Source organism: Hyla sarda, chromosome 1, assembly GCF_029499605.1.
Source record: "Hyla sarda isolate aHylSar1 chromosome 1, aHylSar1.hap1, whole genome shotgun sequence".
Taxonomy (NCBI): domain Eukaryota; kingdom Metazoa; phylum Chordata; class Amphibia; order Anura; family Hylidae; genus Hyla; species Hyla sarda.
In genome coordinates, this window is record NC_079189.1 from 50,022,461 (window position 1) to 50,038,639 (window position 16,179).

At 41.5% G+C, this 16,179-nt stretch overlaps 1 protein-coding gene across 2 annotated transcripts in view; it reads left to right on the forward strand.

Annotated features, from left to right (window-relative positions):
• HTT (huntingtin) overlaps positions 1-16,179 on the forward strand; it is a 270,836-nt gene that overhangs the window by 46,342 nt on the left and 208,315 nt on the right. The window contains exons 4-10 of one of the 2 annotated variants that reach the window (XM_056555022.1): positions 1,972-2,031; positions 5,198-5,277; positions 5,817-5,955; positions 9,982-10,123; positions 10,274-10,452; positions 13,416-13,620; positions 15,538-15,585. In XM_056555022.1, coding sequence (XP_056410997.1) covers positions 1,972-2,031; positions 5,198-5,277; positions 5,817-5,955; positions 9,982-10,123; positions 10,274-10,452; positions 13,416-13,620; positions 15,538-15,585 — 853 coding nt within the window. The remainder of the gene's footprint in view (positions 1-1,971; positions 2,032-5,197; positions 5,278-5,816; positions 5,956-9,981; positions 10,124-10,273; positions 10,453-13,415; positions 13,621-15,537; positions 15,586-16,179) is intronic. The other variant, XM_056555023.1, reaches the window with a different exon arrangement.

Below are 16,179 nucleotides of genomic sequence, written 5' to 3' on the forward strand. Positions count from 1 at the left end.
CTTTGTAACTGCTATCAACTCTGGCCAAGAGTTGTTACTTGACACAACTTACTACTGCAAATTCAACCGCAACCCTTTTCAAAGATGCAGCTTTGCTATGGTCTCACTTTTCTTTCCTATTAAAAGCTTTTCACTTGCTGCTGGTTTTCAGGGATTTCTTGAGCATTGTCAGAACCTTGATAGATAGCTGATGGGAGATAACAATAACACATATGTGGCCATGTATGTAGGTGGTATTATGAAGAATAGCTCTGAATGTCTGTGAATAGAAGAGGAGCATAGCACTAATAGTTGTATACCTGTGTACTGTGTATAGTCATTAGGCTCCTGATACAGTGCTTGTCCTTTCCATTAATCAGTTGTTGGGCTCCGGATACAGTGCATGTCCTTTCTATTACATTGGTCATGAGGTGCCTGATATAGTGCTTGCCCTTCCCATTACATAAGTCATTGGGCAACTGATACAGTGCTTTTCCTTCCCATTACATCAGTCATGAGGCTCCTGATACAGTGCTTGTCCTTCCCATTACATCAGTCATGAGGCTCCTGATACAGTGCTTGTCCTTCCCATTACATCAATCATGAGGCTCCTGATACAGTGCTTGTCCTTTCCATTACATCAGTCATGAGACTTCTGATACAGTGCTTGTCCTTTCCATTACATCAGTCATGAGGCCTCTGATACAGTGCTTGTCCTTCCCATTACATCAGTCATGAGGCCCCTGATACAGTGCTTGTCCTTCCCATTACATCAGTCATGAGGCCCCTGATACAGTGCTTGTCCTGTGATTACATGAGTCATGAGGCCCCTGATACAGTGCTTGTCCTGTCATTACATCAGTCATGAGGCTCCTGATACAGTGGTTGTCCTTCCCATTACATCAGTCATGAGGCTCCTGATAATTCCCATTACATCAGTCATGAGGCCTCTGATACAGTGCTTGTCCTTCCCATTACATCAGTCATGAGGCCTCTGATACAGTGCTTGTCCTTCCCATTACATCAGTCATGAGGCCCCTGATACAGTGCTTGTTCTTCCCATTACATCAGTCATGAGGCTCCTGATAATTCCCATTACATCAGTCATGAGGCCTCTGATACAGTGCTTGTCCTTCCCATTACATCAGTCATGAGGCCTCTGATACAGTGCTTGTCCTTCCCATTACATCAGTCATGAGGCCCCTGATACAGTGCTTGTTCTTCCCATTACATCAGTCATGAGGCCCCTGATACAGTGCTTGTCCTGTCATTACATCAGTCATGAGGCTCCTGATACAGTGCTTGTCTTTCCCATTACATCAGTCATGAGGCTCCTGATAATTCCCATTACATCAGTCATGAGGCGCCTGATACAGTGCTTGTCCTTCCCATTACATCAGTCATGAGGCGCCTGATACAGTGCTTGTCCTTCCCATTACATCAGTCATGAGGCGCCTGATACAGTGCTTGTCCTTCCCATTACATCAGTCATGAGGCGCCTGATACAGTGCTTGTGCTTCCCATTACATCAGTCATGAGGTCTCTGATACAGTGCTTGTCCTTCCCATTACATCAGTCATGAGGCGCCTGATACAGTGCTTGTGCTTCCCATTACATCAGTCATGAGGCACCTGATACAGTGCTTGTGCTTCCCATTACATCAGTCATGAGGTCTCTGATACAGTGCTTGTCTTTCCCATTACATCAGTCATGAGGTCTCTGATACAGTGCTTGTCCTTCCCATTACATCAGTCATGAGGTTTTTGATACAGTGCTTGTCCTTCCCATTAAATCAGTCATGAGGCGCCTGATACAGTGCTTGTCCTTCCTATTACATCAGTCATGTATTTATTCTATGATCTTAGGACAGATCTGGACATGAGCACCTTCTACCTGGTAAACATGACACACATGCAAAACTCTTGTAGAAGGTAAATGGAGACCTCAGTGTTGTGATCGTGTTTCTCTTATCTTCCCGCTCTCTTGTTACAGGCTTTGATGGACTCCAATCTCCCACGGCTACAGCTAGAGCTGTACAAAGAAATAAAGAAGGTGGGTTCCTCTCCTCCATACGTCGCTCTGTATTCTTATCATTTATTTATTACAGGTGACGCCCACATGTTCTGCAGCAGTGAATGTCATTCATGTAAAATACATGGTCGTATGAGTATATTATGTCTACTTACTTGTGTATATGATAGATGGAGAACCTCGTGTCTTGTGGCGCTCTCCTGCCTCCCTCCAGCCCCTTATTGACAGTTCACCCCCCATACACAATAATACAGAGTTATTCAGATGCTGGAGAAGGTTGCATGCCATGAATACATGGGACTCTAGCCTTACTGCCTGTACAGAGGGTCTGTATTTTTATAAAAAGTTTAATGAGTATAAAAAAATCTTTTTCAATTCAGTGGCTTTGTCCCTGTTACCACCAGATAAGGCAGCAATGTAAAGTAGATGTGGCAGGCCTCCTGTGCTTTGCTATCTGAAGGTGGGATGCTGAGCTCAGGGCGACAGTGTTCTATGATTTAATTCACTCTGTTCCCATAGAAAGCATTTTGACTGCTGCCAGGACTTTTAGAGAACCTGTGAGTTCTGCCCTGCTTGTTTAACCCTAGTCCACCCTTTCAAGCCATGGGGCATTGAGACAGCTGTCATATTGTGTTGCAGTCACATGTTTGCGAAATATATTAATCACTGCTTAGAACATTAGAGGGGAAATCTCGTAAAGGGGATCTATGTATGTGTGTCTCTCAAAACTCCCTGCGGAACATACCACATCCATATTTTACATCAGCGTTTTCCCAAACAGTGCGTCTTCAGCTGTTGCTAAACTCCAACTCCCAGCATGCCTGGACAGCCTTTGACTGTCTGGGCATGCTGGGAGTTGGAGTTTTGCAACAGCTGGAGAGACACACTGTTTGGAAAACACTGGCCTAAATAATACATTCTTTTAATGTGCCCCTTGGTTGCGAAACCTTTCTGTATGTGATCATATAATAATAAAAAAAACAAAAAAAAACTGTCTCTTGGAAATCGCTTTCTAAGCCACTAAACTTGAAAAGCAAGTCACATTACATGAAGAATTTGTTTTACATTGCATTCAAGTGCATTGTTCAGCAAAGTATTATGTCGTCTTAGGAATGGCCTCTAACAGTGACCTTTAACAAAACTGAAGACTTCCATAAATAGTAAAAATATTTTCTCCACTATTTCAACTTTTCTAGTAAATATTTTTTCACATCCGGTAAACGACTTGAATTTTAACTTGCATGATATTTAAAATATATGTCAGTTGATTATTGTGGTACCTTGTTGGCTAAGGCTGCATTCACATCTCATTTTTGCAATATGGTTACCGTATCCGCTTTCATTGAAAAAAAAACGTATTGCAAACCGTATATATAGACATTTCATTGTGAACCGTATGCCAACCGTAGCATCAGGTTGTGTACGTTTTGCATCACTTACGGGTTTATACGTTTTTTAACGGTACACCAAACCGTAGTCTACTACTGTTTTGTGCCCCGGTCAAAAAACCGTATCAAACCTGTATACTGTTATGGAGTTCTATGGTAACCGTATTGAACCGTATGTGCGTACGGTTACATCTGGTTTGCACAATACTGTTTTTCATATTTTTTTCTTTTTGGGAAATTCAATAAAAAAAAAGAACTTTATTTAAAATGTTGACAAACATAAAATCGTATCCGTTTTTTTTTCAAGGAAAACGTATTAAAACGTATGCAGACGGACAACCCGTTTTCAAACCGTATACGGTTTAAAAACGTGAGGAGGCATATACGGTTGCATAAGTTTCGGTCCGGTTTGGAGACATACGTTTTTTTTTGTACAGAAACTGGATTCAGCAACCGTATTGCAAAAACGAGATGTGAATGCAGCCTTAGTGTTTCTGTCATTTAAAATAACTTTTGACTTTTTTTTTTTTTGGGGCCTGGGTGTTCAGACTCTCACGATCATTAGAAGGTGCTGATAAATGCAATGGCTGAACACATGACTCCCCGGCTCACATTCTTTTCTGTCTCACTGCAGGGCACTGGCTCCACTTCAAGTCTGTTGAGTCTGTCTCCTCCAGTGAAACAGGAGTGCAGTGCTCTCCCTGTGTGTTCTAGGGATTGTGGGGATTGCAGATCGTAGAACACTAGAATTGTAGACTCCAGCTAATTCAAACCTTTGACATGTCTCTGTGACATATAAAACATTTTTTATTAGACCTGAAAGAAGATGTCCAGTGGTAAGAAATTTATCCCCTATGCGCAGGTCAGAGGATAAATGTTTGATTTCGGTGGGTCCAACCGCTGGGACCACTCGTGATCTCCCGTACTGAGCCCTGGCTCTGCTCTTCTACAGAGGGCTTCATATCCAGCACATGAGCTGGTCGAAACCCGCCCCTCCGTTCAACTCTATGGGAGAGGTGGAGACACGGGTACGGGAGATCTGCAGGTCAGACCCCCCCCATACAGATCACACATTTATCCCCTAACCTGCAGATAGTGGGTACATTTCTTACCATTGGACATCTTTAAGTAACAAAAAATGAATAGAGATACACCCAAAACATAGAAAAACTTATACCAATCTTTATTGCATGATTACTAATCAGACAGACATTTAAAAAGGCCCAAATGGCCATTCCATGACTGGTGGGAGTCCCTAGGACTCCTCCCAGTGCACCTGTGTCAGTCTTGTATATTACACTATCCCTTATGACCCAACAATAATATAGTCTCCAGTTAAATACATATATGTTGCCCAAGACAATAAGATAAAACCTGATACAGCTTGCATACCAGCTGTCCTAAGTGCTAGCCTAATAATGACATACCAGGAGAATGGAGGAGCCAGGGCCAGCAGATGGAGGATAAAAATTCAGACAGATGCCCTCCTGGAACCCCACGTGTTCCGTCACCTGTCGGTGACTTCCTCAGGGGTGCACTTTAAGGGTATTGAAGCATTGAAGAGTAGCTGTAATCTGTCTACTAAAAAAAAAAAAGTAGTAATAAATATATTATATTTAACAGCCGAAAAAGTGTATGTTATGTTCCCGATTTCTCTCTTAAGCGAGTTGTATTTACATGTATCTGGAGTTTTGGCGCTTTGTAGAATTCTGATCAATATTTCAGAAGATATTTGTGTTAACTTGTATGATAAAAAAAAAATGGAAATTCAGATGATACATATGATGCTTTTTTCTTAGAATGGAGCACCCCGGAGCCTTAGGGCGGCCCTCTGGAGGTTTGCCGAGCTAGCACACCTTGTACGACCACAAAAGTGCAGGTAAAGGATTTAAACAAATGTAAGTTAGTATGTAAGCAGATAGTGTAGGGACGATTTGAAGACAGTATGACTGTAGGATAAGGCCTCATTAAGTTGTTGTACTTTATTTTTTTTTTGTAGTTTACCATGGAGACACAGTTTTGTATAGGACGGCCTTTTATTTTACTCTGTAATTGTCTGAAAAAAAAAGTCTGTCCATATGATGTGTGAACATGCCCTTAGCTCTGTTTTTTTTCCATGCCTATGCGTTGGATGTCGCTTTGAAATGATAACCATTGATTTTTTGTTGTAAAATGATTCCATGGAGAATTTCTATTTCTCTTGTCATCCTTCAGTCTAAACTGATGCAGATGTAATCATCTTTCTCTTGAGAAGGCCTATTATATGCATATTAGCTGCATGTTCTGTCAAGCCTCTGAGACCAGATGGAAACATTTTCTATAGTGCTGACTGGCACGGAGCTTATTGTAGTCATGTATCTAGTAAGTAATTTAATTACCACTAAAACAGCTCAATCTACCTTTCCTATATATGTGTAGACCCTACCTGGTGAACCTGCTCCCCTGCCTCACCAAAATATGCAAACGTCAGGAAGAATCGGTACAAGAGACTCTTGCTGCTGCCATTCCAAAAATTATGGCTGCCTTTGGTAACTTTGCGAATGACCATGAAATCAAGGTAAGGCTTTACTACTGACATTCCTTCCCAAACCACAATTCCTTGCACAGCCAACGGTTCTGAATTTCCCATTATCCATTGTGTCGATAGTCCTCAGGATTTCAGTGAGTTGTAATTTTACTGTAATCATTGTGTTCTACATAGGGTATTGACATAGTCCAGACTATCTGTATACACTCTGCTGTAGGTATTTCTCCTAAAATCTTGCAGGCAGCCTTCTTTGTGTTGTCCTGTTACCCTCAATCGGTATGGTTCATTAAAGGGGTATCCTATTATGGAACTTCCACCTTCTCGAAATCTCAGGCCCTCCTGGCCTGCTCCGGCCTGCTTGCAACTGCTAGAGTTGGTCAGGATGCCAGAAACAGTCATTTAAAGCGCAATCTGTGTCATGGGGGCTCGCTCCTGTTGTTCCTGTTGTTGTGCGTGGCATAATGTTAGAGGCAGAGAGTGAGCGGGCTCTCTGTCTCTAGTTTTCGCCACACACTGGGACCATCGGGAGCAAGTGCTTGATCTTAAAACTAGGGCGCATCACTGGCACTGTAAGAAGAACGTATTTTTGCTGCAGATTTGCTGCTGCAGAATTTGCTGCCCATTGACTTCATTGGGTAGCAAAATAAACTACAGCAAATCTGCAGCAGAAAATACTCGTGTGAACGAGCCCTTAAAGAGCATCTGTCATGTAAAATATGCTTATGAAGCTGGATACAAAGTGCAGCAGGGCTTCACAAGCCTTCACCTGTGTGCAGTATATTCATAGAAAACCCTTTAGTAAGCCCTCCGGGTGTCTTCCCTAGCAGTTCGTCAGATGGGGCTCCGGTGCTGCATTGCCTTTCTGTCACTACCACTCCCTTCCCCTTGATTGCCGCTGTGCATACGCGGTTAATAGGGAGAGACGTAAGGGTATGTGCACAAAACTGGAACTTCTGCGAGTTTCCTGCTGTGGGTTTAAGCCATGGTGGATTTTCTGCAGCAGAAAATCAGCTGCAGATTACATTGACTTCAATGGGCTCTGTTTTTTGGAATTTCCACTTCGGAAAATCCACCACGGCCTAAACCAGCAGTGGGAAACTTGCAAAAGCTCCAGATGTGTGAACATGCCCTAAAGATGAGCTGGGAACCAAGTGTAAAGGAGGCAGCTCTACAACAACTTCTCCCTACCCTGTTGGGCGCAACTAATGGTTATCTGTAAAGTAGTTAAAGCAAGGGGATACAGTCCTCAAGCACTCACTAGTGGGATGTTATGGATGGGAGGGTTGGGGAAAAGGGGAATGAGGAATCGTGGTACCGCTGATAAGCAATAAAACTATTATTAATAAAATAGATGCAAATAACAAGGAGGGTGGGGTAGTCTGCAGGGCCCTTGCGGATACTATCCCAGTCCAACTAATGCTATAGTTAGTAAATATGCTTAATAAAATATTATATACAATAGTGATAAGAAAAATCACACAAACAATGATAAATTATGAAATAATGCTAAAATTAGTCCATGAAAGATGCCCGCTAAGCCAATGCATCTAATACCGCTAAAGACTCCATACTTATAATCCAATATGGGTCCAGTAGGAAAAGTAGTTAATTGTGGCTACTATGTAGCTAGTATATAGACTGTTGTCAAATAATAAGGTACAACAGTGAGAGCTATGATCAACTTTTTTTCTGCCCTTACTCTCATGCTAAACACACCCCAATCCCAACCTACATAGACATACACACCCATACCCAGCAAGAAGACTCCGACCCAATACACATCAGATTGTTACATGTTTTACACCCATATACATTATATGTATTTGTACTGATCCATCATCGTGGAATGATCATTATATATTCACCATATTCACTCTAGGTTATTTTATTATGGACTGATTTCCATTTCTATGGTACACACATTCATATACCCTAAATTGCCGCACGGATTGCCATTTCCACGGAGTGTATGTGTATAAATTTTTGGTACCGAATACGATTCAGACCTATTGATATGCATGTAATAGAGAAGTGGCCGGTGCTCATTATTATGCAGACATGAGGAACACATATCCACTATATCTGAAGCCACATAGGTGATTTATGCTATTAATCTCGCTGCCAATCAGGTTACTCAATAGATCCCAACCCACATTGGATTCCTTCTTTCCATGTTTTCCATGTGACCCTTCTTTCCCCAACCCATTCCCATTCCTTTCCACTCCTTTTGTGACACCACTTTTATGTACATAAAGACCAGAACCTCATTCACTTGCTAGTTACTGAAGAAAGGAGATCACCTCCAGAAACGAGTATAGCCTAGCACTATAGAGATCTCAAGAACCCAACCCAGCCTGCATCAGGAGACACCAAGCCCACAGACTCCACTACAACACACTGCAGAGGGAGCGCCTGTTTCCCGCACTGTGTGCTGAACATCACACGTTGTTGCCGAGATGCACTGTGCGCCGAACACCACACGCCGCTGCTGAGACAACTGGCACTTTATAAGAATGATAATGGAGCACAGCTCCAATGCTGGACATTATTTTTTGCCAACAGGATTTGACATACAAACAGACCATAGCTCTGCAAATGGCTCACATCTTCATTTACAGGAGCACATGATCGCCATTGCTATGGTGTTTATTACTGGCAAAGGATAGGACTACTACACAGAGCATAGCTCTCACTGTTGTACCTTATTATTTGACAACAGTCTATATACTAGATACATAGTAGCCACAATTAACTACTTCTCCTACTGGACCCATATTGGATTATAAGTATCGAGTCTTTAGCGGTATTAGATGCATTGGCTTAGCGGGACATTTTTCATGGACTAATTTTTAGCATTATTTCATAATTTATCATTGTTTGTGTGATTTTTCTTATCACTACTGTGTATAATATTTTATTAAGCATATTTACTAACTATAGCATTAGTTGGACTGGGATAGTATCCGCAAGGGCCCTGCAGACTACCCCACCCTCCTTGTTATTTGCATCTATTTTATTAATAAATTGTTTTATTGGTCATCAGTGGTACCACGATGCCTCATTCCCCTTACCCCCAACCCTCCCGTCCATAACATCCCACTAGTGAGTGCTTGAGGACTGTATCCCCTTGCTTTAACTACTTTACAGAACCCTTTATGCACTTTGGGTATTAAAGGAGTACTCCGGTGGATTTATTATTTTTTTCTTCAACTGGTGCCAGAAGGTTAATCCAATTTGTAAATTGCTTCTATTAAAAAATCTTGATCCATCCAGTACTTATTTGCTGCTGAATACTACAGAGGAAATATTTTCTTTTTGGAACACAGAGCTCTCTGCTGAATCACGAGCACAGTGCTCTCTGCTGACGTCTCTGTCCATTTTAAGAACTGTCCAGAGTAGGAGAAAATCCCCATAGCAAACATATGCTGTTCTGGACAGTTCCTAAAATGGACAGATGTCAGCAAAGAGCACTGTGGTCATGATGTTAGCAGAGAGCTCTGTGTTCCAAAAAGAAAATACTTTTCTCTGTAGTATTCAGCAGCTAATAAGTACTGGAAGGATTAATATAAGTCATTTACAAATCTGTTTAACTTTCTGGCACCAGTTGATGTAGAAAAAAAACAAAAAAAAATTCCACCGGGGTACCACTTTTAAATGCCCCACAGTTAATGTCAGCATCCCCCTTTAGCCTTTGTGAGCTGCACTTTCTTTTTCTTATGGGTATCTCTCTCTCTGTGTACATACATAAACTTATCAATTGAGCCTAGCCCTGCCTCCTCCTGCTGGTTTGGCAGGTGTCTCCCAATAAGTGAGTGAGGAGAGACCTGCCAACCAACCAACCAACCAACATCGTTGTTGAACCGCCTCCTGACATTATATCCAGTTACCAGTTGATCCCTAAAACAATTAGATTTCTTTGAAATTCCATAGCCTTTCAGAGTAATTGTAGTGCTGCCCATGATTTTTTTTTTGTTTGATACATTTGACAGGCCCCCTTTTTAAGATATATTCTTTTGTGTGTTGTATAGTTATAAACACTTCAATGTTATCTTGCAGGTTTTGCTGAAAGCGTTCATAGCCAATCTGAAATCTAGCTCTCCCACAATCCGACGCACAGCAGCTGGTTCTGCTGTCCACATCTGTCAGCATTCCCGGCGAACGCAGTATTTCTACACATGGCTTCTCAACGTACTCCTGGGTATGTCCCTCGGTCTAATTTTATTCTGTATTTTCACCTACATCCCGATATTGCTTTTAAAATCACAGCACTCCCGATACGGACTATATGAAATGAACGTATTCAGCCTCTATGGTTTGTGACAAAGCCTTTGTTCTTGTATTTTTGCAGGATTGTTGATTCCTGTTGAGGATGAACGCCCTACTCTTTTGATTCTGGGTGTCTTGTTAACACTACGCTATCTAATTCCACTACTACAGCAGCAGGTGAAGGACACCAGTCTGAAGGGAAGCTTTGGGGTGATGCGGAAAGAGGCTGATATCTCCCCATCAGTGGAGCAACTAACACAGGTAAACACTTTTTTTGCCTGCTGAACTTCATGATTATACTTATTTGTTATCTACCACAAGTAGAAATTTCCTCCCTCAATCACATTTAAAGTGCAATGCCAATGTTAGTCCGGCTGCATGATACGTGTTTAAATCTGCTGTCAACTTCGTAGCCTGAGACCTGCCCACTGCTAAAGCAAGGAGAACACGGTTTTGCTGGAAGTCCCAAAGATTGACATGAGACTTCTGGGAAATCCATATCCTGCTCGGTGAAGTCTTGGGCTCTGAAGTTGTTGGCAGATTTAAACACATATTCTGCTGCCAGACCCACGTCGGAGTTGCGCTCCAAGGAACATTTAAATTTGCCTCATTACTTTGCCTTGTTATATAATATAAATAGCATCTGAAGCATCTTTTCTTTGAACTGTGTTGTACAAGTCCTATGCATAATAAATTGACACCTGGACATTACCATTGCCTTGTCAGTATTATGTTTTACTCTGTCTGGTGCTGTCCAATCTAAATAGACTGTGTATTGACTTACCTTACTCCACCATGATTTAGTTGAACTGGACACTAACCATATTAGAGTCAGCGTTTTACTTAGAGTACCTGTCATCACTGAGCCAAAAAACTAAAGAAAAACCACTGCAGTTATACTTGGTAATAGCCTCTGATCATTTCCAGCATTTTCTTTTTTGTTTGTTTTGGTCTGCTCTGTTGCTCAGGCAGTGATGATGCTTGCCCTCACTGCTGTAAACTTCCTGCCCTTTAGTTGCCAGGTTGAAAGCTGCAGCTAACACCCTGTTCACCTTGACAGTAGCTACAGAGAGGAGTGAAGTATATAAGCTCAATACATGCACATCTCAGCCATAGACACTCACCTATGCTACTCACAGCTCAGCTATATACACACTCATCTCTGCTACACACAGTTTAGCCATATACACACTCATCTTTGCTACACACAGCTCAGCCTTATACACACTCATTGCTGCTGCACACAGCTCCTCCGTATACACACTCATTGCTGCTGCACACAGCTCCTCCGTATACACACTCATTGCTGCTACACACAGCTCAGCCATATACACACTCATTGCTGCTACACACAGCTCAGCCATATACACACTCATTGCTGCTACACACAGCTCAGCCATATACACACTCATTGTTGCTACACACAGCTCAGCCATATACACACTCATTGCTGCTACACACAGCTCAGCCATATACACACTTATCTTTACTACAGGAACAAAGAAGAAATGCCAGCGAGGTATAGCGGATCCCAGGTTTATTAAATGTATAAAAACAGGAATGGTAAATACAGGGTTACGCGTTTCAGGCGTGTAACAGAACGCCCTTAGTCATGTGCCGTGCGTTGGTTTTGGGAGGAAGGTCCGGTGTTAGCTGATCAGCTCGTACTCTACCTATCTTTACTACACTCCCATCTCAGACATACACTCAGCTCTGCTACACACAGCTCAGTAATACACACTCAGTTCTACTACACACACTCAGTTCTGCTACACACACAGCTCAGCCATATGCACACTCACTTCTACTACACACCCATCTCAACCATACACACTCAGTTTCCTTTACACTCAGTTTCCTTTACACTCAACTCAGCCATATACACACTCAGCTATACTACACACACAGCCTCTGCCTCTCGGTGTGCTCTCCCCTCTGTCAGTGAAAACACGGCTGCTGCTCTCACGCTGTCCCATGCTCTGCACAGTGATTGACATGCCAGGAGCTTACAGAACAGTGCCTACCCCGCCCCCACTTCCTGTGTTCTGACTGTGCAGCACTATTGCTACAGTCAGTTAGGACATCAGCAATGTTCATGGTATGGGGACCCCCTGTAGACAGAACTTTTTTCCGATAAAAAAGGTAAAATATTTAATTCAAACAAATTGCAAAGTTGCCGAATTTTATTTAAATTACCAAGTAATTTAAAGCCAACCAAAACGCAATCTCCCAAAAGTAGGTGATATCCACAAAAAATGTTCTTGCATATTCCCAAACTAGAAAATGCTATGCTTGGGAAGTTCACAAGAAGATAAAGTGACAGCGTGCTCAGTAATGTTGCTGCACTATCTGGAGACTTATCATGAATGGGAGTAGGGGGGAGGAAGGTAATAGGCCTTAGGCCTCTGCTTCCCTTCTCCTATCCAATCTTAGTAAGGTAGCCAATTTTAAGTGAGACAGAGAGCCTCCTATTTTTCTGCCAAGACAGGGGCAGTGCAGTGATATCAGGGGTAGGTTCCCAGAGCAGGGCCAGGCCTAACATCGTTCCCCTAGGCCCTCCCTCCCCCCTACCCCATTCCCCCACCTTTTCCTTATATACAATATACTGGGACTCCCATCCATGATAAGTCTCCAGATTGTGGAGAAAACTTACTGAGCACGCTGTCACTTTATCTTCTTGTGCACTTCCCAACCATAGCATTTTCTAGTTTGTGAATGTGCTAGAACATTTTTTGTGGATATCATCTCCTTTTGGGAGATTGCGTTTTGGTTGGCTTTACATTATTTGGTATTTTAGTGTATATCTTTTTAAAAGTATAATTTTAGTGTTTTTTTTCTGTGAATTGTTTTTTGCAACACTATAGCTCCATATGATTTATCAGTAACGTCGAATTTTATATAATCTTTTAAAAATAAAAAGTAGTTTATGGTGGCAGTGCCCATTTAAAGGGGTTATACCAGTGTTTCCCAACCAGTGTGCCTCCAGCTGTTGCAAAACTACAACTCCCAGCATGCCCGGACAGCCGAAGGCTGTCCGGGCATGCTGGGAATTGTAGTTTTGCAACACCGGGTTATACAGTCTTATAAAATTGATGTCCTCAGTATAGGCCATCAATATTGGATCGACTCGGGTCCAACTCTTCGCATTCCTGCCATTCATGTGCTTGGTTGTGTTATTGTGCTCTGTTAGTAAATTTCATTGAGAGTTTCTCTTTATTTTCTAGATTTATGAACTGACATTACATTACACCCAGCACCGGGATCATAATGTGGTGACGAGTGCACTGGAGCTGCTGCAGCAGATATTCAGGACGCCTCCCATCGAGCTTCTCCACGTTCTGACTACGTCTGGAGGCATTCCACATGTCAGCGTATGTCGAGATGAAGCTCAGGGCCGCAGCCGCAGTGGAAGCATTGTAGAGCTCATAGGCAAGCATTTTACTTGTTTTTAGCCATTTTATAAATGTGCTACATCCAATTGCTACTTGATTTTCTTTTCCATTTCGAGTTTCTAGTTACTTCTCAGTGATAGACTTAATTCCGTTTTATTCTAAGTTCTTGTTGAACGATATAGGCACTGTCACATTGTCAACTGCACAACAGAATATTACATTTGTCAAGTTTTAAATTGATTTATTTATTTTTTTGCCTTATTTATCTTTTTTAAAAGCTGTTTTTGGTGCTTCATAGTTTACAGTCCTAGATGCAGCATTATCTGTTGATAATGGCAGAACTATAAATGGCGCAAGTGAGTAAAGTTTGCCATACATGCCAAGTGTACAAGTATTCTAAATAGGGAGAGAGCTGGTGCCAGGCTCCTAGAGAACAAATTCTACATGTCCCTCTATTACATGTCCCTCTATTCTCTCCCCAGATATCTGCTGTCAATGGAGAGTTAGGGGTCCCTCATGCACATTAAAGGGGTACTCCACTGGAAAAAAAAATTTAAATCAACTGGTGCCAGTAAGTTAAACAGATTTGTAAATTACTTCTATTTAAAAATCTTAATCCTTCCAGTACTTATCAGCTGCTGTATACTCCAGAGGAAGTTCTTTTCTTTTGGAATTTCCTTTTTGTCTGACTTCAGTGCCCTCTGCTGACACCTCTGTTTATTTTAGGAACTGTCCAGAGAGCAAATCCCCATAGCAAACCTCTCCTGCTCCGGACAGTTCCTAAAATGGACAGAGGTGTCAGCAGAGAGCACTGTGGTCAGACAGAAAGGAACTTCAAAAAGAAAAGAACTTCCTGTGGAGCATACGGCAGCTGATAAGTACTGGACGTATTAAGATTTTTAGATAGAAGTAATTTACATCTGTTCAACTTTCTGACACCAGTTGATAAAAAAAAAAAAAAAAAAAAAAAAAAATAATTTCTAGTGGAGTACCCCTTAAAATGCTGAGCCAATTCATCCAACTTCAACTCTATATGCTTGGATTAGCCACTGAGAGAACCTCATCTTGGACATAATTATATGTCTGTATATATATATATATATATATATATATATATATATATATATATATATATATATATATATATATTCATAATTATATTATTACATATTATAGCCTCAGTAGGACATGTAATCATTGTATATCACAGAATCAGAATGTATTCATCCTTTATTTTGTATTCGGTTATAAGATACATAATTCCTGTTTTTCTTAGGCTATGTTCATACTGTACTGTTCTGAGCCATTGTCAGGGCTTGCCAGTTTCCATCAGTTTATTAATTTCCAGAGTTCCATTCGACTGCACATAACCTATATGAATCTCACTTTTTTTTAATGCTGTGCATTAATTCGCTATGATAGCATAAAGCTCAACGGCAAAGTCCTTCAGAATCTGCAAAATTGAACCTTGTGATCCTGGACTTGTTGTTTCCTATGATTATCCAAAATGAATCTGTAATCTAGTGTTTCCCAACCAGGGTGCCTCCAGCTGTTGCAAAACTAAAACTCTCAGCATGCCTGGACAGCCAACGGCTGTCCGGGCATGCTGGGAGTTGTAGTTTTGCAACAGCTGGAGGCACCCTGGTTGGGAAACACTGCTGTAATCTATCAGTGCTCATCTGTGTTGCTTGGAGACTTTCTAAAGGAGTTTGCTCTCTCTGAAGCTTATAGTCCACTATCACACTAGTGCCATGGAATGTCAGCCACTTCTGTAATGATCTGTCTGGTTTCACACTAACTGTTGAACTCGCTTGTATTAATATCTGTTTATAAAAGAATCACTGGAATGACCTGATCCTCTAACATGAATCACACCAGAAAGGTGCTCCCCTCCTCTAATGCCGCATGCTCCCTATTAATCTCTCTCCCTTCTTCCGTTCTCTGTGATTTGCAGCTGGCGGGAGCTCTACCTGCAGCCCTGTTCTGTCCAGGAAACTAAGAGGTGACTACTTTATTCTTCCCTTCCCTGCTTCTCTTATTGCTGCAGTTACTGCTTTCCTAATTTCTCCAATTATTTGCTTGTCAGTGATATCACCATATTGTTAGACTGTGCTATTGGCCATCAGTAGATTTGTACATAATGTTTTTGTGTCATTACTGGCATTTCTTCTCTTGTGAACCCCGATAACTAGGAACCAACTTTATTCTGTATTAATTGCAAATATTTTTAGACATGTGGGGTGCCATGTTGTCATGACCAAGATGGAGGCAGTCATCTGCGCTTAGCTGAGCAATTGGTGGTCGGCTTTACATCCAGATCCCAACCGATCATAACTTTTGACGTATCTCTGTGACAAAGTGTGTTTTTTATTTATTTATTTATTTTTTTGTTTGTTTGCTTTTCTATGTGACAATAACAATTTTACGCTCATCGAACTGAGCTAATTTATGACTACAGCAATTCAACCTTTGAATTGGTCATAAATCGGCTTAAGGCTGGAATTCCACTGAGGTTTTTTTTTTTTTTTTTGCAAAATCGCCGTAATAAAAGCAAAATTTGCTGGGAGTAGTAGTACTACATAAAAAATGTAAAACA